At 46.1% G+C, this 19,459-nt stretch overlaps 1 protein-coding gene across 1 annotated transcript in view; it reads left to right on the forward strand.

The window, feature by feature from the left end:
* Window positions 1-462: 462 nt before the first annotated feature.
* The window catches only part of LOC116970170 (catenin alpha-2-like), a 161,427-nt gene continuing 142,430 nt past the window's right edge, over window positions 463-19,459 (forward strand). The window contains exon 1 of the mRNA XM_033016875.1: window positions 463-571. Coding sequence (XP_032872766.1) covers window positions 539-571 — 33 coding nt within the window. The 5' untranslated portion in view covers window positions 463-538. The remainder of the gene's footprint in view (window positions 572-19,459) is intronic.

The raw sequence follows: 19,459 nt of genomic DNA on the forward strand, positions 1-19,459 counted from the left end.
ATAGTCCTAAGAAAGGAAAGGATGATGACTGATATAGATGGAGACTTTATCATGGAGTCATTTGCACAGGTGATTTGCCGTTAGTATAGTACTAATCTATAGTACTCTCACCCATTCTCGCCTTGGTCAATTCTCGAACCTCAGTGCCTTATTACATTTCTGGAGAAATGCTAATGAGCAAAATGACCTTTCAATTGCTACTGTGTATTGCCAATGTTTCCTGTTCTAATTGTTACAATTGATTTGTTTTAATACAGGGGTCACCTAAAATCCTCCTCCATCCATCTCAAAGCTTCTTAGCTTATTGTTCCCAATAGAATAGAATTCGTAATCTGTCCATGCAATTACAGAATTCATAAAGATCTTAGTCACTCACTAAATCCATTTTAAAGATGGTTTCAAGTCCATTTTTTTCTGACTGGAAGATTCACTTATTGCGTTATTGTGTTTTCCAATATTTTGTAGGGGCAAGGGTCCGCTAAAAAATACATCCGACGTTATCAATGCAGCAAAGAAGATTGCAGAAGCGGGCTCCAGAATGGATAAACTGGCTCGAGCTGTAGCTGACCAGGTAATGCATTTAAAACTTTCGCTCAATTTCCAGGGGTCATGTACAAGGCCATCTGGGGATGCCTGCAGCAGTTGAATTCACAAAGTTCATTCCAGTTAATGCTATTGACTCATCGGACTATCTTTGATCGGGCCTCACTGGCTTTACCTTGCACTAAACGTTATTCCCTTATCATGTATCTATTCACTGTGAGTGGCTCGATTATGATATATTGCCTTTCCACTGACTGGATAGCATGCAACAAATGCTTTTCACTACACCTCGGTACATATGACAATAAACCAAACTGAACTGAAATGAACTGAAATTGCTATTGATTCCTATGTATGAAAGAGATTTTGTGTATTTAATTTAGGGTAATTTTAATTTAATCTGCCGTGACAGAATTAGACAAAACATTACATTGAGGTAATATTGAGTGGACACTAATTAAGCAGCCTGTAGGTTTGGATTCGTATATTGAATTGAATTGAATTGAATTGAATCCTTTATTTGTCATTCAGACCTTTCGGTCTATTGAACTTTCTATTGAACTATTATAATTGTCATGAGGTCATAAGAGTAGAATTAGATCATTGGACCCATCAAGTCAGCTCTGCCATTCAATCATGGCTGATCTATCTCTCCCTCCTAACCCCATTCTCTTGCCTTCTTCCCATAGCTTCTGACACCAGCATCAATCAAGAATCTTTCTATCTCTGCCTTAAATACGACCACTGACGGTCTCCACAGCCTTCTGTGGCAAAGAATTCCATAGATTCACCACCTTCTGACTAAAGAAATGTCTTCTCATCTCCTTCCAAAAAGAACGTACTTTAATTCTGAGGTTATGATCTCTCGTCCTAGACTCTTCCACTAGTGGAAACATCCTCTACACATTCACTCTATCCATGCCTTTCACTATTCTGTATGTTTCAATGAGGTCCCCCCTCATTCTTCTAAACTCCAGCGAATACAGGCTCATTGCCGACAAACGCTCATCATAGGTTAACCTACTAATTCCTGGGATCATTCTTGTAAACGTCCTCTGAACCTTCTCCAGTGCCAGCACATCCTTCCTCAGATATGGTGCCCAAAATAGAGCAAACAGAATGGGATACATTGAGCAGGAATAAGTCATGAGGACCATAAAGTAATAGTTATATAGACCATAAAGGCATAGTCATAAAGTCATAGTTATATAGCACAGAGACAGGCACTTAGGTCCATTTTGTCTATGCCAACCAAGATAGACTCAACCCTATGGAAATATAGCATGGAAATAGGCCCTTTGGCCCATTTGTCCAAGCTGTTCAAGATGGATTTCTGATCCCATTGCCTCCAAATGGAAAACACCTCCCAGTCCAACCAGCCTCTCCCGATAACTCAAGCCTGAAAGTTCAGGTAACGTGTTGGTGAACCTTTCCGCACACTTAACAACTTATCGATATCCTTCACTCTGAAGAGTGACCAGAACTGTTGGCAAATATGGTCTCACCGACGACTTGTACAGCTGTATCATGATATCATGATATGCCAACATTTGTACATAATATCCTTCCCAATGAAGGCAAGCATGCTAAATGCCTTATTTAATACGCAGTCAATGAAGATAACAAGCGAATGGACCCACCACTGATCCCTGCGGTACACCACTGGTCACACACCTCCAATCAGAAAAACAACTCCACAACTACTTTTGATTCCTTGTGCCAAGACAATTTTGATCCAATCTGCAAGCGTCTTTGCACCACAAAGCTGGGTGGCAGTGTGAACTGTGTGGAGGATGCTATGAGAATGCAGGGTGACTTGGGCAGGTTGGGTGAGTGGGCAGAAGCATGGCAGATGCAGTTTAATGTGGATAAATGTGAGGCTATCCACTTTGGTAGCAAAAACAAGACAACAGAGTATTATCTAAATGGTGTCAAGTTGGGAAGGGGGGAAGTACAACTGGATCTGGGGGTCCTTGTACATCAGTCAATGAAAGTAAGCATGCAGATACAGCAGCTAGTGAAGAAAGCGAATGGGATGCTGGCCTTCATAACAAGAGGAGTTGAGTACAGGAATAAAGAGGTCCTTCTGCAGTTGTTCCCCTGTACAACACCTGGAGTATTGTGTGCAGTTTTGTTCCCCTAATTTGAGGAAGGACATTCTTGCAATTGAGGGAGTGCAGCGTAGGTTTACAAGGTTAATTCCCGGGATGGCAGGACTGTTATTTGCTGAGAGAATGGAGCGGCTGGGCTTGTATACCCTGGAATTTAGAAGGATGAGAGGATATCTTACTGAAACATATAAGATTATTAAGGGTTTGGACACGCTAGAGGCAAAAACATGTTCCTGATGTTCGGGGAGTCCAGAACCAGGGGCCACAGTTTAAGAATAAGGGGTAAGCCATTTAGAACGGAGATGAGGAAACACTTTTTCACACAGAGAGTTGTGATTCTGTGGAATTATCTGCCTCAGAGGGCGGTGGAGGCCAATTCTCTGGATACTTTCAACAGAGAGCTAGATAGGGTTCTTAAAGGTATGGGAGAAGGCAGGAACTGGGTACTGATTGTGGATGAACAGCCATGATCACATTGAATGGCGGTGCTGGCTCAAAGGGCCGAATGGCCTACTCCTGCACCTATTGTCTATTGTCTATTGTCTATTGTCCATTGTCTTGGATTGCATATGATCTGATTTTTCAGCCTGAAGTAAGGTTGTGACCCAAAACATCACCCATTCCTTCTATCCAGAGATGCTGCCTGTCCTGCTGAGTTACTCCAGCATTTTGTGTCTATCTTCGATTTAAACCACCACCTTGAGTTCTTTCCTACACATCTAACTTTCCAAACTAGCCTACAGTGCAAGCTCTGATCAAAGGCCTTGCTATATTGACCATGTCCACTGCTCTACCTCATCAATCCTTACGATGGCCTCTTCAAATATTTCTGTCAGATTATTGAAGCACAATTTCCCATCTACAAAGCCATGCTGGCAGTCCCTGATGAGAACACCCAACCAAATGCTGGAATATCCAGTCCCTTGGTATCCCCTCCAACAACTTTCCTACCGCTGATGCCAGGCTCACTGGCTTGTAGTTCCTTGGCCTGTCCTTGCTGTCCTTCTTAAATAACGGTACACTTGCCACGATTCAGACTTCTGGAAATTCACCCGTGGCCAAAGATGTTGCAAATATCTCTTCGAGAGCATCCACAATTTCTCTACGAGCTTCGTGCCAGGTCCCAGAATTCACTTTCACCACCAATACCTCCTTTTTCAGTCATTCATTGCCTCTCAAATGCCTTAATTCCTCAGCTTCCATGATCTTTTCCTCTAATAACAAATATTTATTTAATATCAACCCTGTCTCTTGTGGTTCTGCAAAAAGAAGGTCATTTTGTGTCTTCCCTTCGTCCTCCCAATTCTCTATTATCCCAATTCTCCAGTCTGAAGAAGGGTCTCAATCCAAAACGTCACCCATTCTTTCTCTCCAGAGATGTTGCTTGTCCCGCTGAGTTACTCCAGCTTTTTGTTTCTAGCTTCACTTGATTGATTCCTGGGCTATTGTATGATGAGAGATTGGGTCAACCTAGCATGTATTTGCTGGAGTAGTGAAGGATGAGAAGAGATCTCAGTGAAATATATACAATATGTATGGGTAGCATGGTGGTGCAGCGGGAGAGTTGCTGCCTTACAGCACCGGTAACCCGGGTTCAATCCTGACTATGGGTGCTGTCTGTAAGGTGTTTGTATGTACTCCCCATGACCACCATTTTCTATGAGATCTTCAGTATCCTCCCACACTCCAGAGATGTACAGGTTTGAAGGTTAATTGGCTATTGGCTATTGGCTATTATCTCCTATGCTTCTTATACTCGTGGAGAAATTTGCTTGATCCCGACTACTTGTAGCTGACACATGCCTCCTTCTCTTACCTGCCCTCAACATCTCTCATTAACCAGAGTTCTGCTAAATTGCCAGCCTTACCATTCGCGCTAATAGGAACATGGTCCCAATAGTTATATCCTTCCTCCCTGACCAACAAGGCAACCCACCTCTCTCATCTCTTAGCTGCATCTCTACCATCCATTTAGCATCTGTGCACTGGAACATCGATCTGCCAGTCCTGCACTTCTCTCAGCCATGTTTCAGTAATGTATCTCCATCCCCTGAGCAGTCCACGCCCTGAGATGGCCAAAAACCTTCGACCCACCGAGTCCGCGCTGACCAGCAAGCCCCGTACACATTAGCACTATCCTACACACTAGGGCCAAATTACAATCTTTACCAAAGCCAATTAACCTATAAACCTGTACATCTTTGGAGTGTGGGAGGTAACCAGAGCACCCGGGGAAAACCCACGTGGTCACGGGGAGAATGTACGAACTCTGTAGAGACAGCACCCGTGGCCAGGATCAAACCTGAGCCTTGAGCGCTGTGAGGCAGCAATTTTACCGCGGCTCCACCATGCCGCTCTCTTCAAAATACTAGTGGTAAGTCCAGGTAGTATAGATACTTAAATCAGGAGTTTAGCACATAGGTCAGAGCTGCGAGATGGTGAGGATAGAAACATTTTTTATATATGTAAGGATGGTGAGATATAGTTTAGTTTAGTTCAGAGATACAGTGTGGAAACAGGCCCTTTGTTCCACCAATTCCACATCGACCAGCAATCCCCGCAAATTAACACTATCCTACACACACTAGGGACCCTAACCCTTAACTAGTAGGCCGGAACAGCCTACAAACCTGAAAATAGACACAACATGTTGGAGTAACTGGAGGGTGACGTTTCGGATCGAGACCCATCTTCAGACTTCAGTCTCGACCCGAAACGTCACCCATTCCTTCTCTCCAGAGATGCCGCCTGTCCTCCTGAGTTACTCCAGCATTTTGTGTCTATTTTCAGGTTTGTAGGTTGTTCCGGCCTACTAGTTAAGGGTTAGGGTCCCTAGTGTGTGTAGGATAGTGTTAATTTGAGGGGATTGCTGGTCGACGTGGAATTGGACTAGGGGAGAATACGTGTTCGGCACGGACTAGTAGGGTCGAGATGGCCTGTTTCCGTGCTGTAATTGTTATAAGGTTATATGGTTATCTTCAATTTAAACCAGCATCTGAAATTCTTTCTTACACAACTGACAAACCTGTCCGTCTTTGGAGTGTGGGAGGAAACTGAAGATCTCGGAGAAAATCCACGCGGGTCACGGGGAGAACTTACAAACTCCGAACAGACAGCACCCGTGGTCAGGATCGAACCATAGTCCCTGGCGCTGTAAGGCAGTAGCTCTACCGCTAGGCCACCGTGCCGCATGCCAGTAATGAGAGTTAGTTTAACAGTATAGGAACAGGTAGGCCTGAATATGTCCTGTTGCACAAACATTCCTCGGCAAAGAACAGAAAATAAACCCTCAGGTTGTGACTCAATTTCCCCGACTGAGACTAATCACAACTCACTGTGACCTATCCCGTTCACCTCACCTCTGCAGCTGTTCCACTTAAAGTAGATTTTTTTCCTCTCCAAAGCTTCATGTCAAAATCTGACAGTATGAGGCTCTGTTCTCGTGTAGCTGTCAGTTCCACGCAGGATTGCAGAATGAAATGGAAAGAAAAGGTTTTCTTTCATAATAAAAGATGAGTTATTTCCTGGCATCTCTCTTGAATAAGTAAAATGACTGTAAATTCAGTTTAGAAATGTGACACAGTAAACAAATAGAAAAATAACTCAAAGATCCACCTTCTTGCAGAGGAGGGATCATTTCAATTGGATGAGGGGCCACCTCATTGAAATTTACCGAATAGTGAAAGGCCTGGATGGTGTGAATATGGAGAGGATGTTTCCACTAGTGGGCGAGTTTAGATTAAGTGGCCATAGCCATAGAATAAAAGGACGCACCTTTAGAAAGGAGAGGAGAAGGAATTTCTTTAGTCAGAGGGTGGTGAATCTGTGGAATTCAATAGACAATAGGTGCAGGAATAGGCCATTCAGCCCTTCGAGCCAGCACCGCCATTCAATCTGATCATGGCTGATCATCCCCAATCAGTACCCCGTTCCTGCCTTCTCCCCATATCCCCTGACTCTGCTATTTTTAAGAGCCCCATCTAGCTCTCTCTTGAAAGCATCCAGAGAACCTGCCTCTACCGCCCTCTGAGGCAGAGAATTCCACAGACTCACAACTCTCTGTGAGAAAAAGTGATTCCTTGCCTCCGTTCTAAATGGCTTACTCCTTATTCTTAAACTGTGGCCCCTGGTTCTGGACTCCCCCAAAATCTGGAACATGTTTCCTGCCTCTAGCGTGTCCAAGCCCTTGACAATCTTATATGTTTCAATGAGATTCCCTCTCATCCTTCTGAACTCCAGAGTTTACAAGCCCAGTTGCTCCAGTCTCTCAACATATGACATTCCCGCCATCCCGGGAATTAACCTTGTAAACCTATGCTGCACTCCCTCAATAACAAGAATGTCCTTCCTCAAATTAGGGTACCAAAACTGCACACAATACTCCAGGTGTGGTCTCATTAGCAGTGATGGAAATCGCTATCAAAATATGGAGGGGACCGGGGGACACAATGTTTTGGCGGCTGCGCTCGCATGCGCACACTCACACACACACGCGAAGCTTCGAAGGCTTCTGCCGTGGGCCCTGTGAACGGTAATTACAGCCCAATCCAGCGCTAAATGCAGCTCAACTCTGCTTGTTTCACCGGGTTAACCTACAGCCCTGCCTAGACTGACGGAATACTAGTCCGGAGCCGTGGGCTTCTCTGCACTGGCTGTAAGCCTGGGCCATATTTCCCTTAAGTCCAAGCAGGGCTGTAGGTCAACCTGGCGGGAGAGGCAGAGTTGAGCTGGGTTTAGCGCTGCTTATCTGTGCTTTCTGTGTGCCTGGGGGCACCGCGCCCGTCTGACTCCCGACGTCTCTGGCCACCCCCAGGCGTGGGGGGCACTCGGGTGGGGACGGGGATAGTCCAGTGGCGGTTCGGCAGCGATTGCTGCACCGGATAGCCGGCCTGGATCGATCCTGGCTGTGGATGAGGCAAAGGGCAGCCGTTGTGACCCTATGACCTGGGCACATTTCCCTCAGTCCCACCTCCCTACATCCGACTCTGACCGACACCTCCCTCCTCCAATCATCGTGCTGAAACATCATGTCCCGCCCCAATTGCCTGCTGACCGACATCTCTCGTTTTGAGAGGTGGGGGATCGTCCCCCACCTCTCAAAACACAGAGGAGACACCTGGCGCCTGCGGGATTTCCGGCACTGCTCACTAGGGCTCTGTATCAGATTCATTGCCAGAGACGGCTGTGGAGGGGATGTCAATATATATTCTTATGATACGATACAATACGATACGATAGAACTTTATTCATCCCCGGATGGAAATGGTCTGCCAACAGACACAGCACCCAACAGGTACATTAAAACTTGAAATTAAATTCTAATTAAATGTGGAAAAAAAAGACAAAGATTGAAAGATTTGTGATTAAGGCAGAGATTGATAGGTTCTTGATTAGTAAAGGTGTCTGAGGTTATGGGGATAAGGCAGGGAAATAGGGTTGACAGGAAAAGTTAGATCAGCCATGAAAGAGGGAAAGGTACTGTAGATCAGCAATGGCAGAGTAGACTTGATGGGCCGACTGGCCTTATCTGCTCCTAGAATTTATGAACTTATGGTACAATTGCTTTAAAATTCTGCATTTTACCAAGTATCCTTTTTTTCTCTCCATTCATCAGTTGCATGTTTCATGGAATTTGGAAAGTATGAGTGTTATAATTCAGAGGAACGCCGAGAAAACTGAATAATCTTCCAATGCAAAAAACCTTAAATTTTATTCAGTGACTAATATGTGTATTGGCAACAGAAAAATCAGAGCAGCAAGTGAACAGGTTTTGTTAATGGCTCTTCACTGAGCAGTCAACTGTGTAAGATGGCAGATCTCCGCAGTGCCTGGATGGTTCCAGTTCACATAGTGTCGTGGGCTAGGACCATTTTTACTTTCAAGCTAACAATATTTAGACCTGTGTGTAGGAAGGAACAGCAGATGCTGGTTTAGACCGAAGATAGACACAAAATGCTGGAGTAACTCAGCGGGTCAGGCAGCATCTCTGGAGAAAGAATTACTCAAGAGATGCTGCATGCCCTGCTGAGTTACTCCGGCATTTTGTGTCTGTCTTCACTGTTAGTCCTATACCTTGTACCATTAGGGGGCTGCTGTTGCTATGTAAATTAAGCAGTTAAGAGCAGAAATTAAAGAGAATTTTGATATTTGCATCATGCATGATTTTCATGGTGGTGGGTGGAAACAGAAGATGATGAGTTTGCCTGCCTTATGTGGGGAGGCACAAGGTAGTCTTTTATAATGTGTTTTTCCATACCGTGAATTAGATATAACACTATTATGAATTAGGGAATATTATTTGTATTAACCGGGATGAATTGTTTATAATGCAATTTCAATTGGGTAGAAGAGAACCACTTAAAAGTTACTTTAGAAGCTGAAGAATAAGGGGTCATTTAAGAATAAGGGGTAAGCCATTTAGAACGGAGATGAGGAAACACTTTTTCAAACAGAGAGTTGTGAGTGTGGAATTCTCTGTCTCAGAGGGCGGTGGAGGCCGGTAGTCTGGAAACTTTCAAGAGAGAGCTAGATGGAGCTCTTGAAGATAGCGGAGTCAGGGGATATGGGGAGAAGTCAGGAACGGGGTACTGATTGTGGATGATCAGCCATGATCACATTGAATGGTGGTGCTGGCTTGAAGGGCCGAATGGCCTACTCCTGCACCTATTGTTTATTGTCTATTGGCTATTGTCTGACAAACAGAAAACAGTTGTCTTGATAAATATATCAGTCTAGGATTTAAAAAAAACTGTTTCCATGTAACCGTGGCACAGTAATCATTCACCATTGCCTCTTAAGAACACAGTTGTCAGTATAAGTTGAGGTAATTGTGGCATTTAAGAAGCAGTTAGACATGTACGTTGATAGGACAAGTTTGGAGGGATATGGGCTAAACGCGGGCAGATGGGTCTAACATAGCTGGGACATGTTGGCCGGTGTGGGCAAGTTCGGCTGTAGGGCCCGTTTCCACACTGTATGAGTCTATGACTCCATCACTGCAGGTGGCCATTGAAACTAACAAGCAGTCGCGTCTATTGACGCTTAGAGTAATTGACTCAAAGCATTATACAGCACAGAGACAGGCCCTTTGGCCCAACGTCCATTGCAACCAAGATGCCCATCTAAGCCCATCCCATTTCCTCATGTTTAGCCCATATCTCTCTCGACCTTTCCTACCCATGTTCCTGTCTAAATGTCTTTTCAATGTTGTTACTGTACCTGCCTTAACAAGCTCCTCTGGCAGCTCATCCTCTGGCACCCACCATTTAAATCTGTCCCTCACACCTATGCGATGATAACTTATTAAACCAAAATACACAACCATTTGATTTTATTAGCTTCCGGTAATAAAAATAAACTTACTGCTATTAAAATATATTTTTAATAACGTGAGCTTTCAGAATACAACTATCACATTAAAACAGAACCACCTATACTTCATTTAAATGTGAATTTGGGGCCAGGTACAAGGTTATTGGCTGAATCAGAATGCTTGAAACACAATCCTGAGCTGTACTTTAAGTCCCACAATTCTCTCCATTACCAAATTCCACCTCTCTGCCATACAGTATAATCACCTACTCTATCTAACATTGATGTCCTTGGGCGCTTCCAGCTTCTGTGGTTTACCTTGCTCCTTACTTCTTGCTAGCAGCGATTAACATTTGAAATCATGGATCCTGATGGAGACTTCATCCTCTGTCAAGAACTAAATTCAGGGTGTGAAAATTGAAAACTAAGGAAGTCAAAGAAAATAGGAGGTCATCTAGAAACATTTGATTAGACATGACCTTTGTGATTAGTGCGACAGACTCAAGCAACTACATGGTCCATTGCTGCTTTTGATGCCTACTTTCATAAGTTTTCCCAATAAGAAATTGGGGCAGCACAGTGGTGCAGTACAGTGAAGTTGCTACCTTACAGTGCCAGGGACCCTGACTATGGGTGCTTGTCTGAATTGTTTGTATGTTCGCCCTGTGACCTGCGTGGGTTTTCTCCGGGATTGTAATTTGTCCGTAGGTGTGTGTAGGATAATGTTAGTGTGCGGGGATCGCTGGTCGGCACGGACTCGGTAGACCCAATGGCTTGTTTCCGCGCTGTATCTCTAAACTAAATTAAACTAAACTAAAAGATCATCACTTCAACAGCAGAGATTGAACAAGTTGGTTGTTTTTTGGGGCTGTGTCATTATTTGCTTTTAAATATATGGTTGCACATTGGATATCCATCACGTCACCTACTCCACCATTTCATGACATCTGTTAGGCTGCTTCTCCTCCTCCTACCCTGTGAAATTTATAAATAGGTTGAGATGCTTTCATCTGTACTCCTAGGACATATGGTATTTCTCTTCTGCAGAAACAAGGAATTGCAGGTGCTGGTTTACAAAAGAAAGATGTGATGAGTTAGAGTAACTCAGCAGGTCAGGCAGCATCTCTGGAGAAGGTGGATAGGTGACTTTTTGGTTCGGGACCCTTCTTCAGATTTCTGTACCTTTTTAGTATGACCAATACGTTAAAACTTTAAAACACTGATTTAAATCACCTTTCTAAATAAGTAGATCCTTGGAAGGTTTTACATTACATTGGTCCATTTAAAAGATCTATTCCAGTGTAAATTTAGTGTGAAATCTAGGTTTATGGGAACTCTCAAAGTGCTTTTCACGGTGTCTACTGCTGCCACATTGCTTGTTATTAACTATTCTACAAGTCCATAACTTTCTTTCTTCCTCCTAACAACTAACACACTTGGGGCTAAAAGTCGGTTCAGACATCTCTGAAATGTGTGTTATTACGCCATACAATTTTGTGCACATTGTGAGAAAATTGTTTCTGTTTTTTCTCTGCGGATTGGTCATTTCTCCCAACGCATTTTTCCTGGCAAACAAATCCCTCTAAAATTATGTCAGCAGAGGTGCAACGTGCAAAACACATTTGCAGTGTGAGTATTAATACCATAGGTCTGAAAAGCAACAGTTCCATTTACTCACAAAACAATCCAGTTTTGCTAACCCTATTTCTATGGAAACCATGCTATTTTAAGTGCACACCACTCAAACTGTATTTTTTTGTCCACATTCTGATTTGTGTCATAGAACACAGAACATTTAACTCCCCCTCCCATTACCACACTGACCTTTCTGGCCTGAGCTTCCAGCATTGTCAGAGTGAGGCCCAGCGCAAATTGGAGGAAGAGCACTTCATATTTCGTTTGGGCAGCTTACACCCCACTGGCATGATTATTGACTTGACTAACTTCAAGTAACCTTTGCTTTCCCTCTCTCTCCATCCCTCCCATCTTCCCAGTTCTCTGACCAGTCTGATTGTCCCCGATTACATTTTAACTCTGTTTGCTTTGTTGTCACCTTCTCCCAGCTAACAATGATCTAATCACATTTTTACACCTTACATTTCCTTATCTATGTCTCCTTCTACCCTGACTCTTAATCTGAAGAAGGGTCTCAACCCGAAACATCACCCATTCCTTCTATCGAGCTGTCTGTCCTGCTGAGTTACTCCAGCATTTTGTGTCTATCTATAAAACAGCACAGCACAGGAACAGGCTCTTCAACCCATTATGTCTATGCCAAACATGATATCTAGACCAAATCAGATCTGCCTGCACATAACCCACACCCATCCATTCTCTGCATACTCCTGCATATCTATATGCTTATCCAAAAGTCTCTTAAATGCAACTATTTTATCTGCCTCAACCACTCTCCCCTGTAGCACGTTATGGAGCCTAATCTTACAGTGTGGAAACCTTAGAACCAACTTGTCCACACCAGCTAACATGTCCCATCAATGCTTGTCCCACCTGCCTGGGTTTGGTCCATCAATCCTTATCTATCTTCTTCTATCTATATTACTAAAAGTCTGTTCTTGACCGGTTTTGGCCATCTGTGCTGCGATTTCCGAGAGAACGCCGCCACCTACGGCCGTCATTTTTGGCCACCTTGCTCAGAGCCCCCCTCCGCCGGATGTGTTCCGAGGATTTTTCCCGTCGATGAAAAATGACAGAGATATTAATGATGTTACAAAATTCCCCATTCTCTCTGCTGCCCCTGCTGGCGGCAGGGGGGAGGGACTATAAAACCAGGAAGTGGTGTGCCTCAATCAGTGTCTGCAAGCTGGAGGAAGGCAGAGGGTCACGTTTCTCTGAGCTGTGAATAACACTGAACACATGTCTACTCAAATCTAAGTGTCCTTAGTGGTTCTAAAACACTTGCAGAATGTGTCTATTGGTTCTAAAATGTTTTTTAGGTCTCTCCTGCCCCCCTTTCTCTCCACCCTCTCTCCTCCCCCCTCCCTTTCTCTCTATCTCGCCCTCTCCTCTCCCTCCCTCTCCCTCCCCCCTCCTCTCCCCCCTCCCTCTCCTCCTCTCTCTCCCCCCCTCCTCTCCCCCCTCTCCTCTCCCCCTCTCCTCCCCCCCTCTCCTCTCCTCCCCCCTCTCCTCTCCCCCCCCCTCTCCTCTCCTCCCCCCCCTCCTCTCCCCCCATCTCCTCTCCCCCCCTCTCCTTTCTCCCCCCCTTTCCCTCCCTCCCCTCCTCCTCTCTCTCCCCCCATCCTCTCCCCCTCTCCCTCCTCTCCCCCCTCTCTCCCCCCTCTCCCCCCCTCCTCCTCCTCCCCTCCTCCCCCTTGCTCCCCCCCCTCCCTCCCCCTACCTCCCCCTCCCTCTCCCACCTCCTCCCCTCACCCCCTCTCAGCACCCCCTCTCTCTCCCCCTCACTCTCACCCTCTCTCTCTCCTCCCCTCCTCCCCCACCTTTCCCCCCTCACCCACCCTCCCTCTTATCCTCCTCTCCACCCCACTCTCCCTCTTGCCCCTCTCTCTGTGTCTCTGTCTCTGCCCCTTCACTCTCTGCCTCACTCTCTACCCCCCATCCCCCTCTCTAGATGTGACTGCAAGTTGGGGGCTGTGCGTCAGTAGATAGGGTGGTTATGGGGTAAAAGGAGCAAATTAATAATATTAATATATTAAGGGGGGTAATTAGCGTGAGTGTGGGGGGGGATAGTTAGTGTGTGTGAGGCTGCATGCCGCCTCCCCCCCCCCCCCCCACAACCGCACATTGGGGGAACAGACCCAACGGGTCTGCACTTGGTCTAGTTATAACTATAAAACTCTGATATTGGATGTGTGTGTGTGTGTGTGTGTGTGTGTGTGTGTGTGTGTGTGTGTTTATTTGTTTGTGTGCGATCACATCTTCTCCAAAAATGATGCGTTAACGGGAAATTTTTTACATTTCCGGTAGAGATTTATCCTGTGAAATCAAAAATTGCCTTATCTGAAAATTTCATGTATTATTTCTTGAGTTATTTATGAAAATATTCACAAATCTCAAATAACTTAGAAAATAAACGACATGGTCTTGCTGAAGACGTCACAATGGATCTGACTGCCTGCCTCTGCTCGTGCTGCGAGTGACGTCACCCCTGTTATGTTTTCTGTACTGCTTGGCTTCTTAACTTTCACTTCTTTAAATTTGTCACTTAGCGTTTTTAAAATGCTGCTCAGGTCATGCTGCACGCTCCGCTGGGCTCCTTGAAGTTCTAGAACATGGCGGCGGTGGCCGTTATCGCCGCGCGGGCGCGGGTAAGGGTGCGGGGAAGAGCGATGGGATGGTGGCGTGGCGGCCATTACTCCCTCTGAGAGAGGCAGGTACTCGGGGAATCGTGACGCCTTTTCCTCGCTGGTGATCCCGATCCCACCTAGTGATCTCTGGGCATCTCCCCCACCTGATCATCTGTCACACGGGTGGATGGGCTTCACCTAGCAGAAGCCACGATTGGCCAGCCCTCTGCTGCTTATAACCATCCTCACATCGCTCCTGCCTCATTCGGGTCCACGCCCGGCGCAGCCTCGCTCGGGCCCAGCACCTGGTGGGGAGGCTGGTGCTCTACGACCTGGGTAGGTGCTGCCGCTACCCACTCCCCTTCCTTCTCTCTCTCTCTACACCTTCCCCAGGGCAGAGAAAGAGAGAGAGGGAGGGAGAGGGGGGGGTGGAGGAAGGTGGGTTTGAGGAAGTGGGGTTGGAGGGAGGAGGTAAGAGGGGGTGCAGAGGGGGGAGGAGATGGGGGGGAGGGGGAGGAGAAGGGGGAGGGGGAGAGGAGAGGGGGAGCAGAGGGGGGAGAGGAGGAGGAGGAAAGGGGGAGGAGAGGGGGGGAGGTGGGCCTCGCTCGGGTTCATGCCCATCCGCAGCCTTGCTCAGACCCGCTGTTGCTCTGCTGGACGTAATGCCGCGCATGCATGCTGAGCGGGTTCTTCACGGAATCACTCACGTGACTCCGAAGTAAAATTAACAATATACTTGCCTTCATCAGTCAGGATATTGAATATGTTAGAATATCACGATACAGATTTATAGGACTATGGTTAGATCGTATTTGGAGTATTGTGTGCAGTTCTGGTCGCTCCATTACAGAAATTATATGGAGCCTTTGGAGACGGCTTTGCAGAAGATGTTTATCAGATGCTATCTGAAGTAGAGGGTTTTATCTATTAGGAGAGGTTGGATAAACTTGGATTGCTTTCTCTGGAGTATTAGAGGTTGAGAGTAGTGATAGAACTACACACAATGATGAGAGGTATAGATTGGGTAGACAGTCAAAACCTTTTTCGCAGGGAAACAAAGAATAGAGGACATGAATGTAAAGTGAGAGTGGCCATGTTTAAAAAAGATGTAAAGGGCTAGCTTTTTTATCCAGAAAAGGCAGGTGCCTGGTGCCCGCTGCCAGCGGCGGTGATGGAGGCAGGTATGATGGTGGCATTTAAGAAACTTTTGGATAGGCACACTATGGAAGGATATGGATCAAGTGCAAGAAGAGAAGATTAGTTTAACTTGGCACCATGGTCAACACGGACATTTGGGCCAAAAGCCCAGCTCATATTAAGTACTGTTCTATGTTCCATGAAGTACTGAGCTCCGTGATACTCCACCTGTAATATTCTTACAATCATAAAAGACCCATCGACATTACCCGTTGCCTCCTGCCAATGAACCAACTTTGGAACCGTTTCACAACTACTTCTTGGATTCCACAGGTGCTTCCAAGATGGTGCCCAACCCAGGCGACTATTTGCATGCTAGCCACAGAAGCAGATCTACTATTACATATTACAATCGTTCCACACTTTTAAATCTCTATTCTTACAGCAACATTTCTTACTTTAACTATGATCTTTCTAAACACCTCTCAGATTCCCTCATTGTGTATCTGCACACTGTAAATGGCTCGATTGTAATCGTGAATTGTCTTGCTGCTGACTGGATAGCACGCAACCAAAAATGTTTCGCTGTACCTCGGTACACGTGACAATAAAATAAACTCTAACTAACTCTTTACTTTTTTGACTGGCAAATATCAAATATATCAAAAATATCAAATATCAAATGTAGTGTGCTCATTGGTCCTCTTTGTGAAATGCCGAAAGAATTCAAGCGTTAATCAGGCACAAACCTCTTTTAGTAAAGCTGTGCTGACTATCTTTCTTCATCTTTGCATTTCCAATTCAAGATTAATACCATCCTATGTAAAGGATTTCAATGATTTAGCCTTAACTGAAGTTAAACTAATTGGCCAGAAATGACTCAATTTGTCCATTCCACCCTTTTTAAACAATGGCGTAAAGATAGCGATCCTCTGGCACAACTGCTGTAGCCAGTGAAGATTTAAAAATCGAAGCCTTTGCAATTTGTTCCTTTGTCTCTATTAGTTTAATTTAGTTTAGAGATACAGCGCGGAAAGAGGCCCCACGGCCCACCGAGTCCGCACCGCCCAGCGAGCCCCGCACATTATCACTACCCTACACACACTTGGAATAATTTTACATTCACATCAAGCCAATTAACTTACAAACCTGGTAGACACAAAATGCTGGAGTAACTCAGCGGGACAGGCAGCATCTCTGGAGAGAAGGAATGGGTGACGTTTCGGGTCAACACCCGAAACATCACCCATTCCTTCTCTCCAGAGATGCTGCCGATCCCGCTGAGTTACTCCAGCTTTTTGTATCTGCAGTTCTCTCCTACATAATCTACAAACCTGTATGTCTTTGGAATGTGGGAGGAAACAGAAAATCTCTGAGAAAAACTACGCTGTTCACTGGGAGAACGTACACACTCCGTACAAGCACCCACAGTAGCTCTACCACTAAGCCACCATGCTGTTTATGTACGGGGATATATTCATCTGGGCCTGTGACCATATTTTTAATTCAATTTTTAAACTTTAATGCATCTATTTTCACTAGATTTCCATTATCCAATATTTCAGTCTCATTTGCCTCGGCATCATCCTTGTCTTTTGTGAAGACCTTTACAAAGTATTGACAAGGGAACTTATGCTCCACCTCCTGCCATGGATTATCTTTCTTTGGCTCTCCTCTTGCTCACCAAGTCTTTCTTTGGAATTATTGTGGATGATCAGCCATATCACATTGATCCGGAAGTGGCGGCGCTGTTAACAGCTGCGGCTCGCCTGCAGTCCGTCTGTCTTTACTTTTTTCTGTTGTTTTTTTTGTCTTGTTTTGGTTAAGTTTTAGTTTGTTGGGTTGTGTTAGAGGGGGTGAAACATGTTCTCTGTCTCTTCCTTCGGGGGGATGCAACTTTTTCGTGTAGTATCCCCCTTCTCTGCCTCCGTCTGCGCTGAGGCCTAATGGCGGAGCTGGCGGCCTCCAACCTGCGACCGACCCCGAGGCTCCGGAGGCAGAGCCAGCCAGGACTTACCAACGAGAGGCTGGCCGTCTTCGGGGCTGAGGCAGTGGTGGCCTGACTTGCTGGTGCGGCGTTCTGGCTTTCGGCGGCGGCCTGGAGCTGATGCAGCGGGGCTCGGAGCTGAGACTGCAGGACCTGGAGCTGGGGCAGCGGCCTGGAGCTGGGGCGGCTGCCCGGAGCGGAGACTGCGGGACCTGGTACGGCGACTGCGGGACCCGGAGCTGGGGCAGCGCCTTGGGGCTGGGGCGGCTGCCCGGAGCTGGGGCGGCTGCCCGGAGCTGGGGCAGCGGAGACTGCGGGACCTGGAACGGCGACTGCGGGACCCGGAGCTGGGGCGGCGGCCCGGAGCGGAGACTGCGGGACCCGGAGCTGGGGCGGCGGCCCGGAGCTGGGGCGGCGGCCCGGAGCGGAGACTGCGGGACCCGGAGCTGGGGCGGCGGCCCGGAATGGAGACTGCGGGACCCGGAGCTGGGGCGGCGGCCCCTGGAGCGGAGACTGCGGGACCTGGAGCTGGGGCGGCGGCCCGGAGCTGATGCTGTGGCGGGCCGTCTCGGAGCGGAGACGGCGTTCCGGCTTTCGGCGGCGGCGACATCACCACGGAGGTCCGCTGGACTGGAGAGCGGCAGCTTCGGCCTGGATCGATCGCCTCAGCGCAGAGGGAGAACAAGGAGGGAAGAGACGGAGACTAAGAATTTGCCTCCATCACAGTGAGGATGTGCTTGGTGAACTCACTGTGGTGGATGTTTAATTTGTGTTTATTGTATGTTTTGTTATTATTGATTCTGTGTATGACTGCAGGCAACATAATTTCGTTCAGACCGAAAGGTCTGAATGACAATAAAGGATCTATCTATCTATTGGCGGTGCTGGCTTGAAGGGCTGAATGGCCTACTTCTGCACCTATTGTCTATTGTGTATTGTCTATTATTATCATTAATTTTAATTTGTTCCTTTTATTTTGCTCCAATTTTCCCTTTAATCTCACGCCTACACTTAAAACCTTTTCAGACTTTTGCTACGTTAAGTCCTTTGTGTCTGATACAAGCTTCCCTTATTTGCTTTATTCTACCCTCTCGATACATGTCACATTGGGGGTTGCAGATTTGTAATCTTGTTCTTTTACTTTGTGAGAATATCTTTGCTGAATATTCTGAATCTCCTTAAATACCTCTTATTGTTCCTAACTGATTCACCTGAGTAGCTGCTTCCATTTTACTTCTCAATTTAGTGACATGTACCTCAGTCTAATATAGAACTTTACTCCGACTTAATAGAAGTAAGCCATCATCCATTTCTTTCAAACATATGCTTGCATTGCATCCTTTCCCAAAATGCAAGTATTTGTAGATGCAGCCATGTTTTTACAGAGACCAAAACACAAAGTGCTAGAGGAGCTCAGTGGGTCAGGCAGCATCTGGGGAGGAAATAGTCAGGCGATGTTTTGGGTTGGGACTTCAGACCTTCTGGCAAGAGGTTGTCATGAACCTTGCAGGACATCCATGATTCCATTGCACAGAGATGTCTCTGGCAGGCACTGTTCTTTACTCATCCCTCCTGACACGAAACATCACCTGTCCATGGTTTCCAGAGACTGACCCACTCAGTTACTCCAGCACTTTTTGTTTTGCAAACCAGTTCCTTGTTTCTCTGTTGTCCTTTATCAGGTTCCTTTCATTGTCTACGGAGCACTATCCCACCCTCCCTCACCTCTTCAGTTTTCATGCATTCAGTAACCTCCAGATTAGTGCATCATCAGTCCCTTGTGTCCTGCAGTTCTTTTGTCTTGATTCTTTGTCAGAGGTTATGCGGAGAAGGCAGGAGAATGGGGTTAGGAGCGAGAAATAAATCAGCCCTAATTGAATGGCGGAGTAGACTTGATGGGGCGAAAGGCATAATTCGACTCCTATCATTTATGATCTTATGACCTTTTGATTCTTTTGTCCATTTTCTCATCTTCTGACTCTCTCCATTTACTCATCGACCAAATAAAGTTGGATTGAAGGGACTGTTTCCCTGACGTGCAGCTCTATGACTAGTGAACACTGCTGCTGTAAGAATGTTGCCTGCATTTTGCTGTGTCCCTTTAAGAG

This window comes from Amblyraja radiata, unplaced genomic scaffold (assembly GCF_010909765.2).
Source record: "Amblyraja radiata isolate CabotCenter1 unplaced genomic scaffold, sAmbRad1.1.pri scaffold_5_ctg1, whole genome shotgun sequence".
Lineage (NCBI taxonomy): Eukaryota > Metazoa > Chordata > Chondrichthyes > Rajiformes > Rajidae > Amblyraja > Amblyraja radiata.